The sequence below is a fragment of the Peromyscus maniculatus genome, chromosome 3, assembly GCF_049852395.1.
Source record: "Peromyscus maniculatus bairdii isolate BWxNUB_F1_BW_parent chromosome 3, HU_Pman_BW_mat_3.1, whole genome shotgun sequence".
Taxonomy (NCBI): Eukaryota; Metazoa; Chordata; class Mammalia; order Rodentia; family Cricetidae; genus Peromyscus; species Peromyscus maniculatus.
In genome coordinates, this window is record NC_134854.1 from 138,146,968 (window position 1) to 138,172,473 (window position 25,506).

The 25,506-nt window shown below is 53.2% G+C and overlaps 2 protein-coding genes across 2 annotated transcripts; both read left to right on the forward strand.

The window, feature by feature from the left end:
* The first annotated feature begins 6,245 nt into the window (after window positions 1-6,245).
* Rho (rhodopsin) lies at window positions 6,246-10,843 on the forward strand. The gene is made up of 5 exons (XM_006978532.3): window positions 6,246-6,614; window positions 7,988-8,156; window positions 9,206-9,371; window positions 9,483-9,722; window positions 10,688-10,843. Exons 1-5 carry the CDS (start codon window positions 6,254-6,256, stop codon window positions 10,796-10,798), a joined length of 1,047 nt encoding a protein of 348 aa, XP_006978594.1. The 5' UTR covers window positions 6,246-6,253; the 3' UTR covers window positions 10,799-10,843.
* Window positions 10,844-19,013: 8,170 nt separating this feature from the next.
* Window positions 19,014-24,090, forward strand: H1-8 (H1.8 linker histone). The gene is made up of 5 exons (XM_006978550.3): window positions 19,014-19,115; window positions 21,452-21,711; window positions 22,411-22,744; window positions 23,582-23,643; window positions 23,790-24,090. Exons 1-5 carry the CDS (start codon window positions 19,016-19,018, stop codon window positions 24,036-24,038), a joined length of 1,005 nt encoding a protein of 334 aa, XP_006978612.3. The 5' UTR covers window positions 19,014-19,015; the 3' UTR covers window positions 24,039-24,090.
* Window positions 24,091-25,506: the final 1,416 nt, after the last annotated feature.

Consider the following 25,506-nt stretch of genomic DNA (forward strand, 5'->3'; position numbering starts at 1 on the left):
TCAGTGTCTGCGTTTTAGCAAATCCTCATATTGTCTGCAACTTAATTTCCTTATGCAAAAGTGCACCTGTTTCTAATTTGATCCGAAAGGAACATTGCTTTTTCGTGCTTTTAAAACGTAATCGAATCAAATGGCAGCATGAGGAGGGGCAGGGACATGGATGGTTTTGTTGTTTATTTATTTTGTTTGAATGAGGATCCATTTTGACAAGAAAATAAGATGCCTGCCTCCAATGAACAGTCTTGTCCTTGGAGCCCGCCCGCCCTGTACACCAGTCAAGGGTCTGCTTCCACAGGATATCAGCCTTGTGGCTCCTCCCCTTCCTTCCGGGGCATGAGGCGTGGGGGGTCCAGTTGGGATCCATAGAATTTCGGGGAAGGGTGTCAGGCAGAATCTGGAAGGAGAACCACACACACTGGGCACCTCTGTGCAGCCGCAGCCCCCGTCCCGGTCATGACCAGAAGAGCAGCAGGTGTTAGGGCCCTTGGGCTTCCAGCCTTGAGTGGGCACCTGGAGTTGTAATCTCTGAAGTCCTCCTGCATGCCACCTGCCCGGGGACAGGCAGCAACACCCGCCTCCCCACCACACACACACAGTGTCTTAACGGGCGGGAGCAGGGAGACTGAGCGGCTGGGAGCCATGCTGAAGACCTCCTTGTGAGGCTGGCAGTAGCATGCCCACTGCTGGGGTGAGAGGTGAGGGTAGAGTGAGCGACAGAGGTGAGGCGTGTCCAGGCCCTCCCCACCCCCTCTGCCTCTGTGGAGATGAAGGAAGGAGCCAGGCAAGGTCCAGGCCCTCACCCCCAACCCCCTCCCCCGCCTCTGGAAATGATGGAGGGAATGAAGGAGGGAGCCAGACAGTTGCGCCAACACAACTCCTCCGTCGAGTGTCTAATTGCTTATGATCATGCATGCTCTCTCTCGCACTAAACATTTATTAATGTGTTAGGATTTCCATTAGCGCGTGCCTTGAACTGAACTCATTTGCATATGGCTGGGGAAGAAGTGGGGTGAGGGAGGAAACAGCGCCAGCTACCCAACAGGCGTCAATCACAGTGACAGATCAGATGGTCTGTGGCTGGTGGGGGGGGTGGGGGTGGGGGGTGGGGGCTGTCTGAGACGCCGGCATGCATCCTCTCAGCCCATCACACAGAAATTCAGGAAGAGTCCTGCTGGGAGCCAAGCCCCTGAGGCTGAGCCTGGCCACAGCTCCAGTTCTTGCTGAAGCATCGTCAAGTCTGGTCTGAGCAGCCTCTAGGGGTGCCCACACAAATAGTGAAACTGGGGCCCAGAGGCACTCTCTGGTTGAGCAAACGTACCTGCTGAACCAAAGTTGGACCCACACCCTTACGCAGCCTTCACACTGAGCACCGCGTTCTGCTTCTTCCCTACTGGATCCCACTTCCACCTCCGTACACAAGGCCCTTCAGCTTGGATATGGAGTTTTCAGCCATAGCCAGCATCTGCGAATGGAGCCCACAGTGACCCTGACTGAAGGAAGTTAGGACAGGGAGCTGGAGGTGCCAGTTCTGCCAGGAAGGAGATGGGATCAGGGAGAGGTGACGGCTGGAGCCCCAGAGCTTGGTAAGACTGTCAGGGCTTGTGTACTGATGCTGTGTGTCATGTCCACTGTGAGGAAGAGGAAGATGGCAGCTGACTGGCTGGGCCATACCAGGCGGAGTGTCTGTGGGTCTCCACCCCTTAACCTTTCCCTCCACATGGCTGCGGAAGCTAGGTGTCCCCATGGCTGTGCCTCTTCCCTGGCCTGGGCTTTGCACAGTGATGGCAGGGCTATTGCGGCCACCACAGGCAAGGCCCCCATCTCTTGTTGCCTGTTTTTGCCTCTTAACTCTCTTGGAGGCCCGCCACTCAGCTCCCAAATAAATCACACACAGAGAGACTTGTTCTTTCTTATAAATGCTCGGCCTTAACTTGGCTTGTTTCTAGCCAGCTTTTTTTAAACTTAAATTATCTCATCTACCTTTTGCCTCTGGGCTTTTTCCTTTTCTTCTGTATATCTTACTTTCACTCTTACTCCATGGCTGGCTGGGGGGCTGGCCCCTGGAGTCCTCCTCCTACTCTCGCTCCTAAATCTCTTTTTTCTCTCTTTTTCTTCTCTTTATTCTCTCTGCCTGCCAGCCCTGCCTGCCTATCCCTTCTCCTGCTTTGCTATTGGCTGTTCAGCTCTTTATTAGACCAATCAGGTGTTTTAGACAGGCACAGTAACACAGCCTCACAGAGTTAAATGCAACGTAAAAGAATGCAACATGGAGTTGGGGATTTAGCTCAGTGGTAGAGGCTTGCCTAGCAAGCACAAGGCCCTGGGTTCGGTCCTCAGCTCTGAAAAAAAAAAAAAAAAAAGAATGCAACACATCTTTGCATCATTAAAGAAATGTTCCACAGCATAAACAAATGTATCACATCTTAAAATAATATTCCACAACACCCACCCTGGGACTTCTCCCTCATCCCTCATCCTGACTCCAAACACCTTCTGAGAGCACAGGAACGATTGTGCTCCTTCCTGCCTGTGACTCACAGTGGCTCGTCAGTGTCAGCCAGCCCCCAGGCTCGTGGGCCTGCCCCAAGGCTCTGAGGCTACCCTCTGAGGTGTGCAGGGGTCCTCTTGGCCACCTGTAACTCCCGTGAGACTTAATTTTCTATAGATTCTGTCTGAAAGGCTGCTAAGGCCAGAGGCCCCCCGGGCTCTGCCCCAGAGTTGGGCGTTCCTCTGCTTTGCCTCTTGCTGGCTCTAGTTCACACAGCCAAGGCAGAGCGGAACAGGGCGGGTGGGACTCAAAACAAATGGCTGCTTCTCCCTGGTCATCCGAATGCCGCCCTGAGACGGCACAGCACTCAACACAATAGAGAGAGACTGGACGCCTGTCTCCTTCCAGGTTCCCTTGCCGTCCTCAGCAAGGCCCTGGTGACACGGCCAGGAAGACTAAGCCACAGGTGAGAAGAGAAGGAGGCCCTGCTGACCCAGCAACACTTTTCCTTCTGGGGCTTAAGAGCTCTTAGCGCTGGTGGCTAAGTCCCTAATCCTCCATTCAGTGCCCTGCGACTGCCGACTGCCATACTTCTGAGCGGCCAGCATGGCGGTAGCTAGCCTCAGAGATAGCTTCCCTGGGTCCTGGCATCCAAGCACCTCACACTTCTTCATAGCCCAGCCCCAGTAACCCACACTCCTGAGAGGACGAGAACCCAGGCTGCAGGTCACCGGACTCCGGACTCTACCTCTGCGGAGGGTTCCTAGCCTACAGGGATGGTGTGTCTTGAACACCTACTACTGTGGACCAAGAGCTGAACACACAGAAAAACGGGCTCAGCTAACCTGCATTCCAGATACACAAATGAGTTTGGTTCAGTAGGTCTGCATCAGTGGTTTTCACCTCACAACTCAGCTTCCAAATGCTACGACCCTTTAATACAGTTCCTCATGTTGTGGTGACCCCCAACCATAAAATGATTTCGTTGCTACTTCATAACTGTAATTTTGCTACTGCTATGAATCGTAATGTAAATGTCTGATATACGACCCCCAAAGAATTTGTGAACCACGGGTTGGGGACCACTGGTCTGGCTGGTGAGAAGGCAGATAGCATACGAGCCACGCCGTGGGGCCCAGCCCTGGTGTGGAGAGTGGCGGTAGTGGCTATCCTTGAAGACCTGAGAGAGGAGCAGGACTGAGGTGACAAGTCCCATCAGCCTGCGGGGGCAGGTGTTCAGGAAGGGGGGCCCCTGCGCTGGCTCAGGGCCTGAGTGGGACGTCAAGGGGGTGCAGAGGAGCCAGGGCACATCAGTTGTCCCGGTGGGGACAGCGGGCCGGGAGCAGTCTGTATATGGTTGTTGTGCCCCGGGTTTCCCAGGCCCAGCAACAGAGGCCCAGAGGGGAAAGTGGGATTTTCCAGGGTATCCTGGTGACTCCGAGACACGGGTTAGAATCTGTGCCTCCTCTTGGATGACCACTGCTTCATCTGAGCCCATGTGACACAGCGCAGGCCCTTTCCTCTAGTGACTTGCTTTGATGAGGCAGAGAGGCCAACTGTGTTGATGGGGGAAGGAGAACGGCAGTAGAAACCCGCAGAACTCTGTGGACTCTGTGATGATAGCCCTGGCAGTTGCTGGCCAATCACGTGACCTCAGTGGCTCACTGTGGACTCCAGGCCTCGGTCTCTGTAAGTGAAGATGCATAGGCAAATCAGAGCTGATGACTTCTAATGACCATCTCAACTCTGAACTTGTCTCACTGAAGCAACAGCACTGTATAAACCCCGGTGTCCCCTCATCTCAGTGACAGCTTTCAACCTGTGACGTTGCATCTGTTAACCCACCTTAGAGAGAGGCAGCGCTTCCCCAGGAGACCTGCCCATTCACTCACTCACTCACTCACTCACTCACTCACTCACCTACTCACCCACCCACCCACTCACTGGGTCAGCAGGTGTTTACCAAGCTCCTACTGTGTCCAGTCTGCCCTGCAGGTTCACATTAGAGCCCAGGGCATGGGCAAAGCCCCTGAGGACAGCTTCCCGGCTGTCCCCAGCACGAGCTGGCTGCCAAGGCTGCTGAGGTGCTGCTGAGCTGGGTGGGGGTCAGGGTAGAACTGGGGGTGACCACCAGGGTCATGTCAGACGCAAAGCCTCCACCTTGACCTCATGAATATTGGTCTTAATCACCAGGCCAAGCTCCTTCAACTGCTAGAGGCCCAGCTCCCAGCCCGACACACATGCCAGTGCTGTGTCCCTTTTCTCCAATCGGGCCGGCAGGAAACGGGGTTGCTTTCCTGAGCAGACAGATCTAGGAATCCCGGGTGTGAAGAGACTGAGCAAGAGAGAGCCTAAGGGCCCCGAGGCCCAGAGGCGAACACTTCCCTGACCAGGCTCCTACCCAGCTCCAGGGCCTGGGTCCCTGTGTGGCAAGTGGCATGGCGGTTTCTCCCATCATCAGCTCTTAGCCCTCACTTTAGGGTCTTCAGAAGCTGTATGGTCTAACTTCTGCATAGTGGGAACTTTCCTTCTGTTCTTTGTCCAGCCCTCGTAAGGGCTGCTCACCACCATCTCCCTCATGGGGTGCTAGCTTCTTGCAGCCCATGCTTTCTTATCTCCTGTGGGCCCCCAGAATGAAACCCCTTGCCTGGGACTTAGTGGGTACTCCAGGCTCGTGCCAACTGGACAGTGGTCCTAGAGTAATCTGTACAGGGGGGCCTCCGGGAACCCCAGCTACATGGCAGAGATGCTGGACTCATATCCTCAGACACCAGGCTAGTCCAGGACCAGCCTCCCCCCAGATTGGCATCCCCAGCAGACCAGTAGCAGCATCTCTCAGCCTGCACAGGGTTCTGAAGCCCTGAAGCCCCAGGTCTCTGGTCATCCTCTCTGGCCCTGGGATTCACCCAGCTGTATGGCCGGTGCTTTCTAGATAAGGCAGAACTTCTTAGGCCCTGGCCATGGCCTCCAGGCCCCATGCACTCACCTAAATAACCTGGCAGCCTGCTTCCTCATGCGGGGTCCATGTCCTGCCCCACCTGAGCAGGCCATCCCCACCTCCATAGCCCATGGTCATCCCTCCCTGGACTGGAATGTGTTTCTTCCTCTGGCGGAGTCTTGCTCAGGCCAGAAGCACTCTGAGCAGGGCCATGGCCTCCTCCTTGATCTCCCAGGTGGCTGGCTCATAAATGTTTAATGAACAAGTGAGTGAGCAAATTCCAATTGAATGCAACAAATCGTTATCGAGCTGCTGGGCCTCGGGTGGGGTGGAGTGAGATGGGTGGTAATGGATTGAGCTGACTGTGCTCAGATCTGTCCAAATGAGCTAGTGCCAGGGCCGGGGCATTGGGAAGGGATGGGGTAGGTGAGTTCAGGACGTCATTGTCAGTTGTAATCATACAGAGAAATGGACTTAGGGTCCTAAGACCCCAGTCCCAGCCTGAGGCCACCAGACTGACATGGGGGACTCTGGGGAAGACAAGAGGAGACACTCTTCCCTTGCTCAAGGGCCTCCACCCGGTGTCACCTTGGCCCCGCTGCAAGCCAATTAGGCCCCAGTAGCCGCAGTGGGATTAGTATTCTTAGTATGATATCTCCCAGATGCTGAATCAGCCCCTGGCTTAGGGAGAGAAGGTCACTTTATAAGGGTCTGGGGGGGGTTGGTGCCTGGAGTTGTGCTGTGGGAGCTGTAGGTGGCTGAGCTCGCCCGGCAGCCTCGGTCTCTGTTGACGAACAGCCCGTGGGGCAGCCTCGAGGGCCGCAGCCATGAACGGCACGGAGGGCCCCGATTTCTACGTGCCCTTCTCCAACATCACGGGCGTGGTGCGCAGTCCCTTTGAGCAGCCACAGTACTACCTGGCTGAGCCCTGGCAGTTCTCCATGCTGGCAGCGTACATGTTCCTGCTCATCGTGCTGGGCTTTCCCATCAACTTCCTCACGCTCTACGTCACCGTACAGCACAAGAAGCTACGCACGCCGCTCAACTACATCCTGCTCAACTTGGCCGTGGCTGATCTTTTCATGGTCTTCGGAGGATTCACCACCACGCTCTACACCTCACTGCACGGCTACTTCGTCTTTGGGCCCACGGGATGCAACGTCGAGGGCTTCTTCGCCACACTGGGTGGTATGAGCAGAGGGACACTGGGGTGTAGGATGGGAGCCAAGGGGGCATGGAAGGGCCTAGGGAGGGTCTGCAGCCTGGTGGGTCTCTCTCCCACTCCCCTTCAATCGCTGTCGTCCCAAGGCCTTGCTTATTCATTGACAACACTGTGATGCTGAGCTAGGCGGCTGTTTAGAGCAAACATTGAACGCTCATCTGTCTCCTTTTGAGTGATGCAAGAAACGTGGGTTTAGAGAGGTCAAGGGCTCACTGGGGAGCCATGGTGTGTGAGGGTATCCTATGAGGCAGCTGAGCTGGGGCAGGCTCAGATTGAGCACCAGGATGAGCTAGAAAAGGCACACAGGTCCAGGTCCTTCATGAGTGTCCCTGGTCCAGGTGACGATTGGATCAGTGTACTGGGCCATCTATGTGACTGCCTTTCCAGCCCTGTTGGCCTCCATCACTGGGAATCTCAGAGGAGTCATTTGTTTCTCTTCTTTTTCTTTCTACCTTTGGGGGAGGGGCACAGACTGGCCTTAAACTTTGTGGCTGAGGATGCACTTAAACTCCTGATCCTCCTGCCTCAGCTTCTCAAGTGCTGGGATCACAGGCGTGGACCGCCTTGCCACACCAGGGGTTTCCAAACATCTTCTCTCACTTGGCTGGAAAGTCAGTGAGGCTGTCACGGGAACAATGGAGCCTGTGGAGCCGAGGAAGCTGAGGCAGGGAGCAGCAGAAAGACCCATTTAGAGATGTGGCAGGGCCAGAGTCAGAGTCGGGGTCCCCCAACTGGGACCCAGTGATGTCGCCAGTAGATGTAAGAGGAAACAGGAGAAGCGGGCATGGCAAAGCCCAAAGCCAGGTCCAGCTTGCACAAGTCCCAAGGACGCTGTCTTATCTCCCCCTTGCCCAGGTTGCTGCCTTGGTGGCACTGTTGGGCATCTCTGTTACCGTCTGCGATCACAGCCCCCCAGTCTCTGGATGAGCTAGGGTGACATGCTAGTCAGCTTGTCTCACGGGGTCAGGCCCAGGCCCCACCTGTCATCCAGAAATTCTTGTTGGTAGCACTCCATTGCTTCTCTCCCTGCTACAGCACTAGCCAGTGTGTGGCCCGAAGCCACAGGTCCAGCCCTTCTGTGGCAGTGTCTCTCATGATCCGAAAGCTCTAACCAAACGGAAGGGCTCTTGGTTCTTTAGAGTTCCTTTGCTCACTTCCTCTGGCACATGGATTCTTCATCCGCCTCTGTCTTCCTGGCTAGTCCAAACTCACTGCATCTCTAAGGCCTGACTCAAGTCTCAATGCAGAGGCTTCCACACTGTCTTCTCTGGGGCTATTAGCTCTCTCTGGTCTGAGGTCAGAGCTGGAGGACTGATGGCTATCAACAACTATCTTACAGGTGAAATCGCCCTGTGGTCCCTGGTGGTCCTGGCTATTGAGCGGTATGTAGTGGTCTGCAAGCCCATGAGCAACTTCCGCTTCGGGGAGAACCATGCCATTATGGGTGTGGCCTTCACCTGGGTCATGGCGCTGGCCTGTGCTGCTCCTCCACTCGTCGGCTGGTCCAGGTAATGGCACCGAGCATTGGGTCTGGCAAGGCCTTTGTGGGATTCCCATTCAGAACACAGAGCCTGTGGGCTGGTTCCATTATATTACACAGTCTTGCCCCTAAAACTATCCTGGTGACTTTCCCAGGCCAAGCAAGGTCTAGGCAGGGGCGGAAGGAGGGGAAGTCGTGGTACAACAAGTCTGATTTTATCTCTGAGCCCCATGGCAAGGGGAACCCTGGACACCCCAACCCTTCACCTTGGCCGAGCCCCTAATCCTCAGCTAAGCCAAGGCCGAACTACAATCCTCTTTGGTTGAGTTCTCCTGGGCATGGGGCAGCTTTCTCTGACCTTGGACCTCAGCACCATGGGGAAGCTGAACCTTCCCAACATGCATGGTGTCGTTGTAGCCTCAGGAGCTGGGTCCCATCCAACCTCTAGGTCACCATCTCCAAATGTAGGCAAGATAAGATAGGGTAGGGATAGTGGTTTGGTACCCAGAAGCCTGGGATCTCCCTTCTCTCCTCATATCTCTTCCCCATCCTCTGGGAGCCCACCTAGTGGTCCTTGCTGAATCAGAGCCCATCACCCCATGCTGCCCTTTCCGTATCCTCATCCGCTTGGCTCGGCAAGCCTGTACACATGCACTCAACGGACAGTCTAGGGTTTCTGAGTGCAGCCCAGTGTCACCATCCTCAGACACCATCACAACATCCTTGTTTCTAGAAGCTGCACAAAGTCCCGTAGATGGTAGCAAGCCCATCCTTAGTATAGAACGCGTTGCTGTTGCTAGGAGATGCATTTACAGGACAGGCCTCTGCCCTCCTCCCCAGCACCCTCTGCCAACTCACTTAAACCACCAAAGGGCAGCAGGCTGGTGGGAAAGAGCGGTGTGGTCAAGTGGCAGGAAGCTTGAGAGTCGCCCTCAGGGCAGAGACGGATAGGTCTCACCTGGCAATGGGGCCAGCAGGTAACGATACCATGCTTCCCAAGGCCTGCAGGAGCTCCAGCCTCCTCTAGCTGAGCATGTGTTCCCTTCCAACCCTATTGTCCCTTGCACTGACCCTCAGGTACATCCCCGAGGGCATGCAGTGCTCGTGTGGGATTGACTACTATACGCTCAAGCCCGAGGTCAACAATGAGTCCTTCGTCATCTACATGTTCGTGGTCCACTTCACCATCCCTCTGATCGTCATCTTCTTCTGCTATGGGCAGCTGGTTTTCACAGTCAAGGAGGTATGAGTGGGGGCCTCGGTGTGTGTCCCCAGGCCCACGCTGGCTGGCCAGAGCTGGGTGCCAAGGTAAGTATGGAGCCCACGGGCTGGACACAGGTCTGTACCCCTGTAGGCGGCTGCCCAGCAGCAGGAGTCAGCCACCACGCAGAAGGCAGAAAAGGAAGTCACCCGCATGGTCATCATCATGGTCATCTTCTTCCTGATCTGCTGGCTTCCTTACGCTAGTGTGGCCTTCTACATCTTCACCCACCAAGGCTCCAACTTCGGCCCCATCTTCATGACCCTGCCGGCTTTCTTTGCCAAAAGCTCCTCCATCTACAACCCGGTGATTTACATCATGATGAATAAACAGGTACCTGGGATGGCCGGGTGGGGGTGGGGAGCAAGGGGAAGGATGGGGAGGGGAGGGGATGGGGCAGGAGAGAGGGTCTGCCTAGGCTGCTGGCAGGCAGGCCGTGAGCTCTCAGGTCGGCAACCTCCCAGTCTCGGGGTAACCTGGGAGTAAGCCCTCCAGGTGGTCTGGCACCTGCTCCTATGAAATACATCTGACCAATCATTCTGGAAGTCTGCTTTGCAAGTCAGTCAGAAGTCAGGCACACACCCGTAATCTAAACACCAAGGCAGGCAGATCCTGAAATCCAGCCTGGGCTACATGGTGATGTGTATCCCCCCTCCAAAACAGGGTGTGATCATGCACCTCTCTACCCCAGCATTCAGGAGGCTGAAGCAGGCAGGGCAGAAGTTCAAAGCTATCTTTGACCATACAGTGATCTGGTGGCCAACCTGGGCTGCATGCAGTCTGTCTCAAAATATAACCAGAAAATGTCAAGTAGTTACAAGACTGGGAATGGAATGATTTCACTGTTTGCAAAGCTGAAGAAGTTTCTAAAAATGTTAGAACTGGGAGAAGAGGGAACAAGCCACTGTTAAAAGCCAAGGTCTCTCTGCAGAAAAGGATGTGGTCTCTGGACTTAGACTCTGGGTTCATGTCCTAGCTCTGCCACATTCAGACTGTGTGACCTAGGGAGTCAGATGTCTCCCTCTTTGGGCTTTGGTTTTTCTATTTGCAGGGAAGGGCCAAATCCTAATTACAAGAGATCAGTCACAGAAGGTCCTAAGCATTCACAGGACACTGCGGAATATCATTTGATGAAAAGCCTTGTGCTGGGTTCCTGGCATCTCTCGTGGTGGGGCAGCATACACTTAGCAAGCTCCCCCAAGGAGCCAGTGAGGGGACATGCTGTGGGTGGTGGGCTGAAGATGGGCGGTGGGGGTGGGGGTGGGGCCTAGTCCTGACTGGCACCCTCTGCCTTCCAGTTCCGGAACTGCATGCTCACTACCCTCTGCTGTGGCAAGAATCCCCTGGGTGATGATGAGGCCTCTGCCACTGCCTCCAAGACGGAGACCAGCCAGGTGGCCCCAGCTTAAGCCTGGCCAGAGACTGTGGCTGACTGTAGGAGTCTCCTGTCCCAACCCACCCCAGCCACAGCCCCCACCAGGAGCAGCACCCGTTGGAATGAGGTCATGCGGACTCCCTCAGTGTTTTTTTTTTCATTGTTTTTAATCGATTCATAAAAGAAAACTGAGGCTCCCCAATCAACAGGAACAGCTCAAGAAAGGACATCCATCCACTAAGACCCCCAACCTGGAGTCCCCAGTTCCCAGGGGCCAGTGGGATCTGTAACCCTTCCCTCTAGCTTGTCTCTCAAAAACATGGCAAGTGTCCCAGCTTAGGGCTAAGTGTCTAGGACAGAATGGAGCACACAGTAGCTGATTAATAAATGGTAGCTGGATGAAGGGAGGAATGAGTCACTGAATGAGTGGAAATGTGTATGAGAAGATTGATGAGGGGAACATGTATGTCCTCAGGTGCCCAACCTGGCAGATCCAGTCATGTTTGGCTGGAATCTATAGGCAATTGTTCTTACACCCCTCCCCTGGTTTTCTCCCCCAGTTCCCATATGGAAATCCCAAATCCCAGGCCCTGATAGCATTTGGCTGCTTCAAAGACAGAGAGATGGAGATGGGGAGAGGGAAGGAAGGAGGGAGAGAGAGAGAGAGAGAAGAGAATGTGTGTGCCTGTATGTGTGTGTGTGTGTGTGTATGTGTGCAAATACTTTGTATATAAACAGCACAGCTGGTAGTTGCATTACAAATAATATCAATTAATAGAATTACTTAACCATCCTGATAGTCTCTGCTTGTTAGTGACTGCTTGGGAATTGGCTGGGCCCAAGCACTTAGTCAGGGTGTTTCCCCCAGCCCCAGTAGACTTTAACCAGTGACCTAGGCCTTCAGGCTGCACAGGGCTGGATCTGGAGCACAGAGATGGCAATAACAGCAATGTGGGCTACAGGCATTAGGACTGAGAAAGCATTGTGGCCAGGGCTCTCAGACAGGGCCTGGGTCTTGCCTCCAGTGTGGCATCCTTGGTTCATGTCTTCCAATCCTACTTGGCCTGAGACCCAGCCCTTCTTCTTGGCTTCTGGACACACTTGCTCTTCCACACCAGCAACCAGGTAGCAACAGTTCCAGGCCAGTATGGAGTTCTAGAAGCCATGCTTATCTGCCACCCTCAAGGAATGGCTTAGTCCCTGATGACATCCTTGTTCGGAAGAGCTCAGAAACACAGTGTGAGACCTGGCCAGACCTCCTCCCTAAAGTGCTCATGAATCCAGTTCCTAACTCCCTTGCTGCTTTCCTTGGCATTTGGTGTTTTCTTCATCCCAGAGAGTCTCGGGTTTGAGGTCAACAGGAACACTGGGGACACCAGAATTGAGCAGCTCCAGTCTGCATGCCTCCTCCACAGAACCACAGCTGGGCCCCCAGCAGGTCCAGGTCTGCCTGGGGACGGAGGCAAAGGGGGGCATTAAAAGCTCAGCTCCTCACTCGGTGGCAGTGGTGGTCTGTTGCTCTCAAGCTCTCTACTTACAAAATGAATGGAAACTGGGAAGCTTCTGTGATCCCTGTCCAGGGAGGGCTAGACTGTGTGGGGACCGCAGTCCAGGTCCCTGGAGAACGTGATAGAGCAGCCTCATCAATCTGAGAAACTCAGCTTGGGTGGGATAGAGACATGGTGACCTTCTTAAGCCTCTGTATCTGCAAAGAAGAGATTAGACCTGCCCTTGAAGGGATTAGATTAGAGCTAAGGGACTTATGTGGCCAGCCCACTTCCTGGCATGCTGAAGGTGTTGGTACACTCTGGAATTCTAGGCCTTGGCTCAGAGCTGCCCTTACCAGGACAGCCCCACCTAGCAAGGGAATGGGACAGAGCCTCAGATGTAGAGTGACAGTTCCTCCAAGGAGGAAAGAGTGCCAGGGCCCGGGCTGGAAGCCCCTCAGTGCTGTGGTGGCCAAGGGCAGGGGACCGTAAAGGGTTCTCTTCTATGCTGTCTCAATAGGTGATATCAGTGAGGGTTCATTTGGTCACAAGTGACAGGAAATCCAAACTAGCTGCTGAAACAGAGAATGATCTCATTGGCTTGTAGACATGAAACCACCTCCCCTCCGCTTCAGGCTGGCTGGATGTAGAAACTCAGACCTGTGACCCTCTGTGTCTCTCTTTTGTGTTGACTTTACTCACAGGCCTATCCCTAGAAGTGGCAGGATTGTCTGCAGTCGTAGGGCCAGCAATCCCTCCAGAAAGAAGCTTTCCTGCCCCTTATAACCATGGTGTCAGATCAGGTTCTTATTGGGCAGATCTAGTTCACCTGATTATCCCTAAGCCAATCAGCATGTCTAAGATAGAGCTTCATCTTGATTGGCCAGGGCTGAGTCACCTGATTACCTCTAAGGCAATCACCATGCCTGAGATGGAGATTCATCTTCTGATTAACTAGACCCAGGTCACCTGATCACCTCTAAGGCAATCACTATGCCTGGTATAGGGATCCCTCAATTGTCGTGTGTTCCAATACCACAAGATAAAGTTGACTTCACACATTAAGAAGTCTATAGGATGTGTTCCCTAAAAGAAGCAAGGGGAACAGGATCAGGACCAACACAGAGGGGTGGGGGCTGGGAGGTGCTAGACAAGGCTCCCGTGTGTGGTGTGTGGGGTATTACCATGGCTGCCACAGCTCTAGTTGTTTCCCGTGATTTATGGTTAGGGGTGGCTGTTGATGGGATACTTTAGTTGCTGGGTCTTGTCCTACCTCACTCTTCCATGCCCAGTTCATTTGTTCTGTGGAGTGTCACCTTTGCCCCTGCTTTCTCCTTTCTAGGAAAAATACTCTTGTTGTCATGGTGAAAAGCAGCCTCAGCTCTCTCCTTGTCACTTGTCACTGTGGGTAGAGGATGAAGGGCTGCTGACCCAGGCTGGGATGTGGAGTTCCCACAGGCCACTTGCCAGGCTCTAGACAAGCAGCATTTGTGGATGCATGCAATCCACTCAGCCAATCACAGGCCAGATGGGGCTGTCACCCCAATAAAGAGACACCACCTCAGATAGCCTGGGGTGCCAGTCCCAGGGCAAGTCCCTGGACTACCCAGGCCATGACTCTGAGCTGAAAGTGAGATACATCTCAGCTGGTAGAAGGTGAGAGAGTCTCTGTAACTGTGTCCATCCATGGTCCCTTTACCTGTGAGAACATTGGGTGTGACCCCAGATATATAGGGAATCAAATAGGAGCGCTAAAAGTCAACTATCTACTGATAATCATAACGAAACTTACTGTAAAATAAGTCTTTGGTATATATGCAATTTTACAATTGATTAAAGTTTAAAATAAATTTGCATACTAATGAGATGGGTGTGCTTACTTTTTCATAAGGAATTAGATCTTGGCTGAATATTTAGTGATGTAGGACACAGCATCTACAACGTTCCTCAGAGCTGGTTGATATTTTGATTTTATAATCATCGATGCTGAGAATGCCTCTTTGCATAAATACATAGTATTACATGACAGAAGTACATCTAGGCTGTTTCAGAAATTGTTGGAAATTGTTTCCTTATCCCAGTCCAAAATTTACTGAACAGTGTGTGTGCACGCGAGCGTGCACGTGTGTGTTGTGTGCATGCTCACACATATGCCTGTGTATATATGTACATGTGGAGATGCTATCACCTGTGTGTATAAACGAAGAGAAGCTGGGGTTACAGATGGGTCACCCCAGCTTTTAATGGGTCCTGGGGTTCCGAACTTAGGTCCTCATCCTTGCACAGCAGTTACAGTACTGATGAAGACATCACCCCAGCTCCCAAGTGAATGGTTTATGTCCGAAACTCAAGTCAGCAATTCAAACAGAAGTTTTTAAGATCAAGCATTCTAAAACAATGAAAACCCAAAATAGATTAATTTGACCCTTACGTGCTGAAGGATGATGGTGGGAAAATATTAAATGTCTTTGTTTTCTGCAATTCAACTATTATGTTCCAACAACACAGAGCACTGTGTACAGCAAAAGCAAGCAAACAAAAACCTGGGGTTCACAACACCCAGTAGTCTGGAATCTGAGCTGTGTTCCGGGCAGTTTGTTGGTGCCGCATGGTGCGAAGGCATGCGCAGGGCAGCATGCACGAGGCTTTGTGAAGGCACGTGATGTAACACTGGTGAGCACTGCCTAGCACACCTCAGATTCACGTGTCTGTCTGATTTTGAGTTCATGCAAAAAAAAAATTCTATCACATTTTGTTTATCGTGCCTGTCAGGGGAGGGGGAACACATGCGTGCCACAGTGTGAATGGGGATGTCAGAGGACAGCTTTTAGAAGTCAGTTCTCTTCTGTCACACGGGTCCCAGGCTTGGAACGCAGCTCATCAGGTTGAAGGGCCCTTTCCGGCTGAGCCGTCTTACCTGCCCTTGAATTACTTTTTGATCGTTGTGTGTTCAGAAACCTTTTACTGTTCTCAAAGTTCTGTTACCGCCACATTCAAGGACAGGACCCTGTGTGGGCTTGAGACCCACAGCCTAAGAACCCGGGGTCAGAAGGATCAAGGAAACATCAATATGAATGACACTTCATACAGCTGTTGTTCAATGCACACGGCTTCCCTCCCGGGGTGAGGTCAGGGGTTCAGAGGAAGCAGCCTGGGTGGAGGCTCGTGTGCAGAGATGAGCTTGATGGAGGTCCCAGGAAAGGAGAGCTAGGGCTCTGGCTTCTCCCCCTCACCTGTTGGTGACCTCTTAAGTTCTAGCTGGGCACCTGACAGCGCATCCCTGCTTCCCTCTCGTCTGCAGTGGCTCAGAGTTGTGCATTTCACAGAATGGAAGTGCCCTCCGCTTTCCTCTGTTTTCTATCTTGCTGGCTGAAATGTGGTCATAGTGACCAGACTAGCCACAGTCATGCTGAATCATGAAATGGACCCAACGTACCAACAAGTTTAGAGGGCAAAGAGACGACCTGTCTCCCCTGGAGCGGCCTCACCATTTGGATCCTCGCCAGCCAGGGTGACTTAAAGAGCTTCTGAAAGGATGGATGGCTCCGAGAAGGAATTTGGGAATCACTGCACCTATCTTAAGTAGCACAGAGGGCTTTCCAGGTTGCAGCCTGAGCTTGGGAAGATCCAAGCAAGGGCTTGCCCACTCAGAACTTCAGCCTCTTCGTGTGTAAATAAAATGATGAAGAGGCCAGTTTATACAGACATCAGGCATGGCAGTGACTGCAATTTCACTGCAACCTGATGCACTGATGGAGCGGAGTTAGGGAATAAATGCTCCAATGTCCTGATGGCCCAGGAGCTGGCACCGTACGAAGCAGGGGCACTCTGATCATCTCGGAGTTCAGGACATTTATCTCTGAAGCTGGAGCAAGTCCCAGGGCGGGCGGGAGGAGAAGGTTCCAGAAGGAAGGCAGCGCCCCACTGCCGGCCCCACGGAGAAGTCAGGAGGTTGGCAGAGGGCGCTGCTTCCGTTGCAGTCCCAACTTGCCGTCATCTCCCTGTCAAGTGGCAAACCCCTCGGAGAATTTTTAGATCGCGGAGTTTTTCCCAAACTTCCTTCCCAACACAAAACTCGCTCCTGGCACAGCCTGGGAGCAGGGTTTCAGCAGAGCTCGTGGGAATGTTTACACCACAGAGTCTCTGCATTTCTCAGTTCTTGGAAACGCCCCGCAAATGGATCAAAATTGCAGCCCCCATTGGTGCCAGCTCCCGTTTGCCTCTTTGCCTCCCTGGAGCCCTTTCCCTGTCTAGTCCGGGGCCAGCAGCAATTTGCAGGTCTCTGTTCACTCAGTGGAGCCACAAAACCACAGCGGCAAGACGGGAGGGCCTACTGTGTGCCAGTGTTGGGCTGGGTGCCACAGACAGCCCTCCTCCACCACAGAGCTCAAGAGTCAGAGGCCCATAAGTCCCAGCTGTGACTCAGAGTGCTGGAGGCTTCAGAGTCGGTGACTCTGATCTTCTAGGGGTCAGAGGTGGCATTCCTGAGCAAGCCTTACTTACTTGAGTGAGGAAGACAAATTCCAGAGAAGGCAGGCAGGAATAAAGGGGGCTTTCTAGGTCTAGTGTGGCAGCAACCTTGTGCTGTGTGACAAACACTCCCAGAATTCACAGCTTAAAACAACGAATCACATATCCTTTCTTCTGGCTCTAGGGACTAGCCGGGTGATTCTGCTGGTGGGGATCTAGCTTTGACCATCTCTTCTGGGGATCTTTCAAGCATCCCATAGTCAAGTGAGGGATTGGCTGACGACTGACTGGTGGTTGGGTGACAAGTGACTGGACCATGGGTCTCAGCATCCAATAGACTCCCCAGGGCTTGCTCCCATGGCAATGGGATCAGGACAGCACCATTCAAACGGTATCTCAGCCGCACAAGGCTATCACTGATCTAGGGCTGAGCACTACAAAGCCTCATTGCATGTCGGGTAGATGAGGACAGAGATAGAAACTCCGGGCCATCTGTACATTAGTTTGACATAGGAGAAACACAAAGCATGATGTCCTGGTATTAGTCATAGCCCATTCAAAGGTCACACCATGGGAGTTTTAAAAAGTTTGTTCCTGAAAGTCGAACCCAGAGTCCCAGGGATGTCCAGTCCCCATTTACCCACGAAGCCACAACCTCAGCCCTGCTGGCAGTGTGGCTGAATGGTGGGATTTCAGGGAGAGGCGAGCACCATGAACCTGATGGAAAAACTCAAACTTCCCCCCAAAGGAAGTAGGGAGCCGTGGAAGGTTCTAGAAACGGAGTGAGATCTATTTTCACTGCAAAGAAGGTTGAGGGCCACAGCGTTTCTCAAACCAGACCTGTGATGATGGTGAGCTCTCTGGGGAAATCCCAGAAAATAAAGATATCACACGCAGAGGGAGACATACGTAGGTCTACTTTCAATCATCCTCTAACCTTCCCCTCCCCCAAGGTAATTGCTGATACCACACTGGATTGAGTCCTGGGAGACCTGCTTCTAGGATGGCCTCCTCGTTTTCACAGCTGTGGGCCATTCCATTGTGAACAGGCCACAACTGACTTGGCCTGCTTCTACCTGAAAAGATTTTACTTTGCCTTGAATTTCTGCTGATACTGAGGCAAAGTCCCTGTGTGTAAGGTCCCCTGTTTCTCCCCAGGGAGGGGCGGGTGCGTCTGAGATGGCTGACCCCTCAGCCTCCCCCAGCTCCTGTACGGTTTCCATACATCCTTGACAGTCGCTGTGAGAAATGCTTGCCTTCATATTTCATACGAGAAATACTGAGAAATTCAGCCAGGAGGGCAACCCAGCTTGTTCCGATCCACTCTCTCTTGTTTCTGTTTGGTTTGACTCTCTGAGTCAGGGGTTTGCTATGTAGCCCAGGCTAACCTCAAACTCCCTAGCCTCAGTGTCCTCAGCACTGGAACAACAGACATGAGCCACCCGGTCTTTATAAGACCTTGGCATACATACTGTAGCGTGTTTTACAACAAGGGAGCAATATACTCAGGCCTGTGTGAGTCACGGCGAAGTTGCTGCTCTTTTTTTTATTCTTCTAGATGACACAGCCCTTCCTAGGAGGGAGGTGGAGTGGCCAGGCTTAGGAGGACCCCTTCCCAAGTCACAGTCCCGGCAGGGCAGACGGCTGGCTCTGTCATCCTGGCCAGTGTTCCAGTGTTTGGGAGTGTGATGGAAACAGTGACTTAGGCCTGTCCCCATGTGAGTGTCCTTGAATGCCAAGGACACTGAGGACAGTGGCCATCAGCCGAGGCAACATGAGAGCTTGTCACAACCTCCTCCTGCATCTCAAACTGTAATATAATCAAAAACATCAGAATCACGCAGAAGGAAGGAGCAGACTGGCCCTTCCTGGCCCAGGGGAGGCCACTGCCTCCAAGCGATCACATCCTGTGGGCCCAGTTGCTACTAAGTGAAAAACTGAGGCCAGCAGTTATTTGAGAACAGGGCAGACAGCCCCCTGCTCACTTGGTGGGATTAGGGGACCCTTGTGGGCACCCCCACAACCTGGGTATCCCCCATTCACTGCCAGCACCACCAGCTAGGCAGGATACAGTGACTCTGTCTCCTTATTTTCGCTTGGCGTCAGGTCCCACAGGGTCGAGGCAGGGTGCTCTGTTTGGAGAGTCAGCCTCCCTCTCCAGGCCAGATTGGCTTTATCCACTGCTCAGGTGGTGAGCGGGTTGGTCATTGGTTTGCCGGCAGTGAGCGGTATTTAAGGCGAGAAGTTTGGCAGCTGGTAGCTAAGTGAGCGCCAGGCCTGCCGCTGCCTGTGCCATGGCTCCAGGAAGTGTCTCCAGTTCTTCTTTCTCCTCCTCTCCCTCTAGGGACACATCACCTTCTGGGTCACCTGAGCTCCACGAGACTCACAAACCAGGTAAACGGGAGTGGAATTCTGTCCAGTTTAGGCTAAGGTCCCTGGAAGCCGAGTGTCAAGAGCTGGGAAGGCTCATGCAGCTGTAGAGACCAGTTCCCACCACACAGATGGGGGACCCGGTCGTGGAGGCAGATGGTCCTGGGGGCACAGCTGGATAGCCCCATCTCCTGGTTTGGGACTCTCCATGAAGACTCCATGTGCAGGCTGCCAGTGGCTGGGCTATAGGCGTCCTTAGGAGCGTGTAGTTCCATCTGGCCTTTTCTTCCTACTTAAAAACTTGCTTTTGAGTCTGAATTTTGCAAATCATTTTGATAGCGTCATTTCTGAGTTTAAATCATGCACCTGTGGCTGGTAGGTCCTCCCCCGACTTCTGTCTTCCTCTCCGCCAGAGCTCATCAAAAGAAACAACCCATTTCAAAAGATTCCTGTACTGCGTGGCTCCCCCATGTTCAGCATGCAGCGACCTTTAGTATGTCATCCTGTGTATCCAGTACCACATCCTGTTTTAGAATTCAGTCACTTCCTAAGAAGAAAAGCTGAGTTGTAGCTCTCAGCAACCACTCGCCAGCCTCACTGCACCTGTGTCTGCGGGCTCGCGTCATCCCGTACACAGCTTTGAGACTGGCTTGTTTGCTTCCTTATATTTAGAAGCATTTCCTGTTGTAGCAGCTTACAGGCCGGTCCCCTTTATGGCCATGTAGTATTCCAGTGTGTCTACATGTGTGTCACAGGCATTTGAGCTGCTCCCACGTTTGGGCTGTTAGGAATAAACACTCATGCACACTGCTGGCGGGCTAGGGACGGAGCCCAGGGACTCATGCACACTCAGCATCTATCTACCACTGTGGCCCTCCTCTTCACCCTCATGCACCAGTCTTTACTTACATTTTCACTTTTGGGGGGACATATTTCTAGGAATGTGATTGTTTCTACTTTATCTTTTCCCAAAGTAAGTTTCCTTTAAAAGATTATTTGTGTAAGCTGGGCATGATGGCACACACTTGGGAGGCAGAGACAGGTGGATCTCTGAGTTTAAAACCAACCTGGCTTACATAGTGAGTTCCAGACCAGCGAGAGCTACATAGTGAGACCCTGTCTCGGTCCCCTTCCCCAGTTATCTGTGTGTGTATAGACTTACGCATATGGAGGACAGAGGACAACCTTGTGGAGCTGGTTTTCTCCTTCTACGATGTGTTCCAGGGATTGAACTCAGCTCATGAGGCTTGGCAGCAAGCTCCTGTACCTGCTGGGCCAGCTTGCTGGCTCCCTTTATTTATAGTTTCACTAATCCATCAATGAGGCCATTTTAAGCAAGTATATATACTTTGAGTGGGAGCATATTCCCCTGAATCCTCTTCCCCTCCCCCCTTCTCACAGTTCCCTTTGCCCCAGATAGTTTCACTTCCACCCTCATCCCATCTGTGGACACAAGATTTTACAGCTGCGGAATCCTGGACCCACAGATGATGCCAATGTCTGGCTAGGCTGAGAGCAGAAGCAGGGGCAACTGCGTTCCTCCCCTGTTCCCATCAAGCTCAGCCATCCTCAGCTGTGGCTGCTCTGCCCACCTACCAGGCTATATCTCAGACACATGCCAGGCCCAGCATTTCAGCTGGAAATAGTCCAGGGTTGGTTTCCAGAGGCTACGAACCTTTAAGAAGTGATGTCAGGCCCAGGGTGTCGCTTAGCACCAGAGCACTTGCCTGGCATGCGTGCACAAAACCTCGAGTGCTGTAAAAACAATCAAACCGTAATCCCGTTAGCACACCCAAACCGGACCGTCTCTGCCGCTGCTCTTCTCCCGGCATTTATGACTCTTCCGTCGCTTTGTTTCTCTGTCCAGTTGGATTTTGTTTGTGTACATCTTATTTTTGAGGTGCCACCTCGTTCGGTAGCCCTAAACTGGCCTGGAAATGTCAATCTTTTCACCTCGGCACCTGGAGTCCGGGGGTGACAGGTGTGTCCCCAGCATGCCTGGATTTCCAGGGTGGTGGTTTTGAGTCCTCCTGAGTCTGAACAGGGCCCTGCGGCATTTGGCCGAGAGGCTGTTTCCGCAGTGTTCTTGTTCCCAGGGTCCTGTGCCCTTTCTTTTGGTGACTTGTGTGTGAGCTGAGCGGGCCTCACTGAGCTTCCTGATGGCTTCTCTGAGCCCATGGGCAGCCGTCGTCGTCGCCCATGGAGAGGAACTTGGTGAGCCCCATAGGGCCAGTGGAAAGCTTGCGGACTGGCAACCAGTGACCCGGAGCTGGTTCTTAGTGTGCGCTTTGCCCCTCCACAGTCGGGCCTTGACTGAGGTGGAGGGCAGTCCGGGTGATGCCCTGTGGTCTGTCCTACAGGTCCAAACCCCAGGAGAGTCCTAGTAGGCCGACGGAACCCGACAATGCTCCGCATGGTGCTGGAGGCTCTGCAGGCCAGGGAGAAGCGCCAGGGCACGTCCGTTGTGGCCATCAAGCTCTACATCCTACACAAGTACCCCACGGTGGATGTCGCCCGCTTCAAGTACCTGTTGAAGCAGGCCCTGGACACTGGCATGCGCCGAGGCCTCCTCACCAGGCCTGCCAACTCCAAGGCCAAGGGTGCCACTGGCAGTTTCAAAGTGAGCTACAAACGAGGAGGGGAGGGGGGCCTTGGTGCAAGGTTTAGACACCAGAGCCTCAGCACGTGCTGCTTCTCACCCCAGCCAGCCCCTCCACAGCCCTTCTGCTGGCCCATATTGTGGGGTCTGGGAAGCCTGCCCGGTGTCAGGGTCTGAGTATGGCTTACCTGTGTCTGCCACGTAGCCACGGATCCATAGCTTCTAGAGGGGACTATGGGACAGTCTCTACTAACCACGGGTGGTGCCCACCTCGGGAAGTCCCGACACCGGGAACTCGGCGGGGGCCTGGTTGGAGTGTGGGAGGCAGAAGGGCTCAATAGAGCCTCAATTGCATGGGCCTGCGGGAAGCTGGGAACCAGGCCATGTGCCCTCTCAGCCTGCATGCTTGGAGACACCAAGGAGAGATGGGGCTTCAGGCAGCAGGGGCGGAGAGGGTGGGGCAGAGTGAGGCTTGGGCCAAGGGGGTGAGAGGTAGAGGGCAGCTCAGACCCTTGGAAGTAAGTGGTGGGGCACTCCAGATTAATACCGGGCGCAATGTGTGAGGACCGCAGAGGTGTGTGCGTCTCCCCTCATCCCACCGCTTTCTCAATCCTGTCGTCGTCATTGTCATGGGGAACATGGCCCCTGTGGTGTCCTGTGTGAGGTACAGGGATACCCAGAACTTCTGTTCTCACCCACAACCCCACACTCTGTCTTTAGCTAGTTCCCAAGTCCAAGAAAAAGAGAACCTGTTCCTCAAGAGCCCGAAGGGGAGCCACAGATGCCAAGAAGACAGGTCCCAAGAAAGCTACGGAGCTGAAGACAGACTATGCTGGCAATACCAAGACAGAAAACGTGGTTCTAAAACCGGGACCAAAGACGAAGGCTTGTTCCTACCCAGCAGCCACCTTGGAGAAGGCACCACCTAAGAAACCCAGCAAGGCAAAACTGGGAGAGATCAGAAAGGCCCCCCTAAAACCAGACAAAGCCACACGGGCCCCTCCCACTGCCAACCAGATAGGCCAGAAGGTCAGACGCAGTGGGAGCAGGCAAGGTAGGTATGTGAGTGATTGGCAGGGACAAGAGCAGCTAGTATCCACTGGGGAAGGTGGGAGGGACTTCCCTCTCTAGGGAGCCAGCCTTGAGTGTTAGACCTGGGTAAAGTGGGGGCAGGGAGGGGGTGGTGGGATGTGGATGGGTTCCAGAGAGGCCCAGGCGCAGCACATCCCTGAGGCAGGGTCAGGGAAGGCTTCCTGGAGGAGGCACCCCAGAAGCATCTGTGCAAAAAGGTAGGGCTTTTGAAAAGCTGCCGGTGATTGTGTGCCGCGGAGTCAGTGTATGCAGTCAGAAGTCCAAGGAGGTTTGGAATAGCAAAAGGGAGTCTAGGCTCACCTGAGCGCAGTGAGCAGCCATGGAAGGGTTCTGGCAGGAAGCAAAGAGTGAGAATTCTAGACAATCAACAGAGCTGGCCCACACCATTAATCCCAGCACTTGGTGATGCAGAGGCAGGAGGATCAGATGCTCAAGGCTACATCTTTAGGTTTATATCAAGTTTGAAATCAGCCTGGGCTGCATGAGACCTGTCTCAACCAAACTGACCCTCCTGCAAAAGTAAATAAACATGGAAGTACCGCCATCGGCAGGTAGGCAACAAAGCACATGGGGTAGCTCTTCCTGCTCCCTCCATGGGGAGGCAGTCCAATGCCAATGCTCCCATGCTGCGTAGGGACAGCATCTTATCCAAATTGGGACCTGTTGAGACTCAGGGGTAAAGCAGCTGGCCTAGGTCACATGGCCTTCAGTTGTCCGGGTAATGACCTGGGACCTAGGCAGGCTGGGAACTCTAGAGCCTCTGGATCCTTTGCCCCTCACCACTCCCTCTATTTTCTAGAAGCAGAGGCCTATAGGAAAACCAAAGATGTGTGTGAGAAATCAGAGCCCTCGGCCAACAAGGTAGGTAGGTGCCTGTTACCCCCTGGGTCTCAAGTCTTGCCAGGCTTGCTTTGTGGGTTCTGGGAGGTGAGCTCAAGTCTTTGTGCTCATGAAGTGAGCACTCTACTGGTGAGCATCCGCCTACCACCGGGCTTGCTTTCTTACAGGTCCAGAATAGTGGTGCTTCCCTTGCCAAAAGGAAGATGGCAGCCACGGCCCACACTGAAACAGCTGTTCAGGGGGCTAGGATGGTACACAAGACCAAAGCACCTGCTCCTCCCCAGGACATGGGGTGCAGAGCACAACCCACACATAGGGTCAGGAGAACAAAGACCCCCGAGAACTCCAAAAGGCCTGGGTTACCCCCCAAGACCTCATCCAAGGTGCCCAGCAAGAAGGCCGAGGCTGGTAGGTAGCTAGGGCCAGGATTGAGGAGATGGCAACTCGGAGCTTTTTTTATTCCCTAACTGTCACAATGTTTAATCATAATTTATTTATCAATAAAGACTTCTTTCTGTTCACACATTGGTATGTTGGACACTGGACTGTAAGGCAGGAAGGCCCAGAGGGGCAGAGGCGGACTTTGAGGACTTGAGAGCCAGGGGTCGGGTGGGGTAGGGGGGGTGGTACAGGCAACGGTGCAGCTGATGTCTCTAGAAAGAGCCTTCTGACTGCTGAACGGGGGATGGAGGACTTGAGGGGCCAGAGACCACTGCAAGCTTCTTCCTGAGCTTGGCCGTGGACAAGCCTCCACCCAGAGGGGCAGACTCTGGCTTGGGGGATCAGCACTGTTGTCTCCAGAGGGGTGCAATTCTGTGCAACTGTAGCTTATTTAGTGTGTGCAGATGTACATGTGTCACGGTGTGTGTGTGTGTGTGTGTGTGTGTGTGTGTGTGTATGTATATGTGTGTAGGTCAAATAACAATTTGAAGGGAGTCCTCCTTCCACTTTGTGAGTCCCAGTGATGGAATTTGTTCGAGCTTGGCAGCAAGCAAATTTGCCTGATGAGCCATATCTCACCAGCCTCTGGTGCAATTTTAGACAGGAGAGGGCTGCTAAGCAGGGCCCCAAGTCTGGGCGGAAGCGTTTATTTTAGCTTGTGGCTTAAAGGGACATCGTCCATCATGGCAGGAAAGGCCCAGCAGCTGGAGTGTGTGAACTGGTGGCTTACACTGTAGACGGGAACGGAGAGAGATGAATGGATACTGGTGCGTGGCTCAGTTTGCTTTCTCCTTTTTACTCAGTGTGGGACTTCAAATTTTGTGCCAAAATTCAGGGTGGATCTTCCCACCTAAAACATCTCTAGAAGGAAATGGCCTCAAAGACACAGCCAGTAGTGTCTCCTAGGTGATTCCAAATCCAGTCAAGTTGGCGATCAACATCAACCCTTTCAGGCCCTGGGGCAGGGGTGTGCTTGACATGCCCTATGGGGCCACAGTCCAAAGGGTGAGGACAAGTTATGGGGACAAAGTCTGCATTTGCTTGTAAACCATCTGTGAGACACTTCCCATGGATGGGGGAGTCGGCTCTGCATGGCCTGACTGGAGCGCAGTGGCAATGACGTACAAATCTGAGGCTCCAGCTCATCCTGAGGATGCAGGACGGTCCAGTGGGCACAGTGTTGGCTACATAATGAGGACCAGAGTTCAAATCCCCCATATAAAAAGCTGAGTGTGGCGATGCATGCCTATAACCCAGTGCCAGGTGATGGAGACAGGAGGATCCTGGGACCTCACTACCCAACCAGCCTCGGCTAAATGGCAAGCTCCAGGTTGAGTGAAAGACTCAAAATGTCTAAAAAAGAAAAAAAAAAAAAACAACCCAGGGTGGAGGGCTGGAGCGGTAGCTCAGTGGTTAAATTCCTTGCTATGTAAGTGTAAGACT

What these genes read in the sequence shown, in the direction of transcription:
- H1-8 (XM_006978550.3), top strand. Translation starts at nt 19,016, where the DNA reads ATGGCTCCAGGAAGTGTCTCCAGTTCTTCTTTCTCCTCCTCTCCCTCT. An exon ending in GTGCCACTGGCAGTTTCAAA is followed by an intron (nt 21,712 to 22,410) that starts GTGAGCTACAAA and finishes CTCTGTCTTTAG; the next exon opens with CTAGTTCCCAAGTCCAAGAA. An exon ending in CAGAGCCCTCGGCCAACAAG is followed by an intron (nt 23,644 to 23,789) that starts GTAGGTAGGTGC and finishes GCTTTCTTACAG; the next exon opens with GTCCAGAATAGTGGTGCTTC.
- Rho (XM_006978532.3), top strand. Translation starts at nt 6,254, where the DNA reads ATGAACGGCACGGAGGGCCCCGATTTCTACGTGCCCTTCTCCAACATC. An exon ending in CCACTCGTCGGCTGGTCCAG is followed by an intron (nt 8,157 to 9,205) that starts GTAATGGCACCG and finishes ACTGACCCTCAG; the next exon opens with GTACATCCCCGAGGGCATGC. An exon ending in TGGTTTTCACAGTCAAGGAG is followed by an intron (nt 9,372 to 9,482) that starts GTATGAGTGGGG and finishes GTACCCCTGTAG; the next exon opens with GCGGCTGCCCAGCAGCAGGA.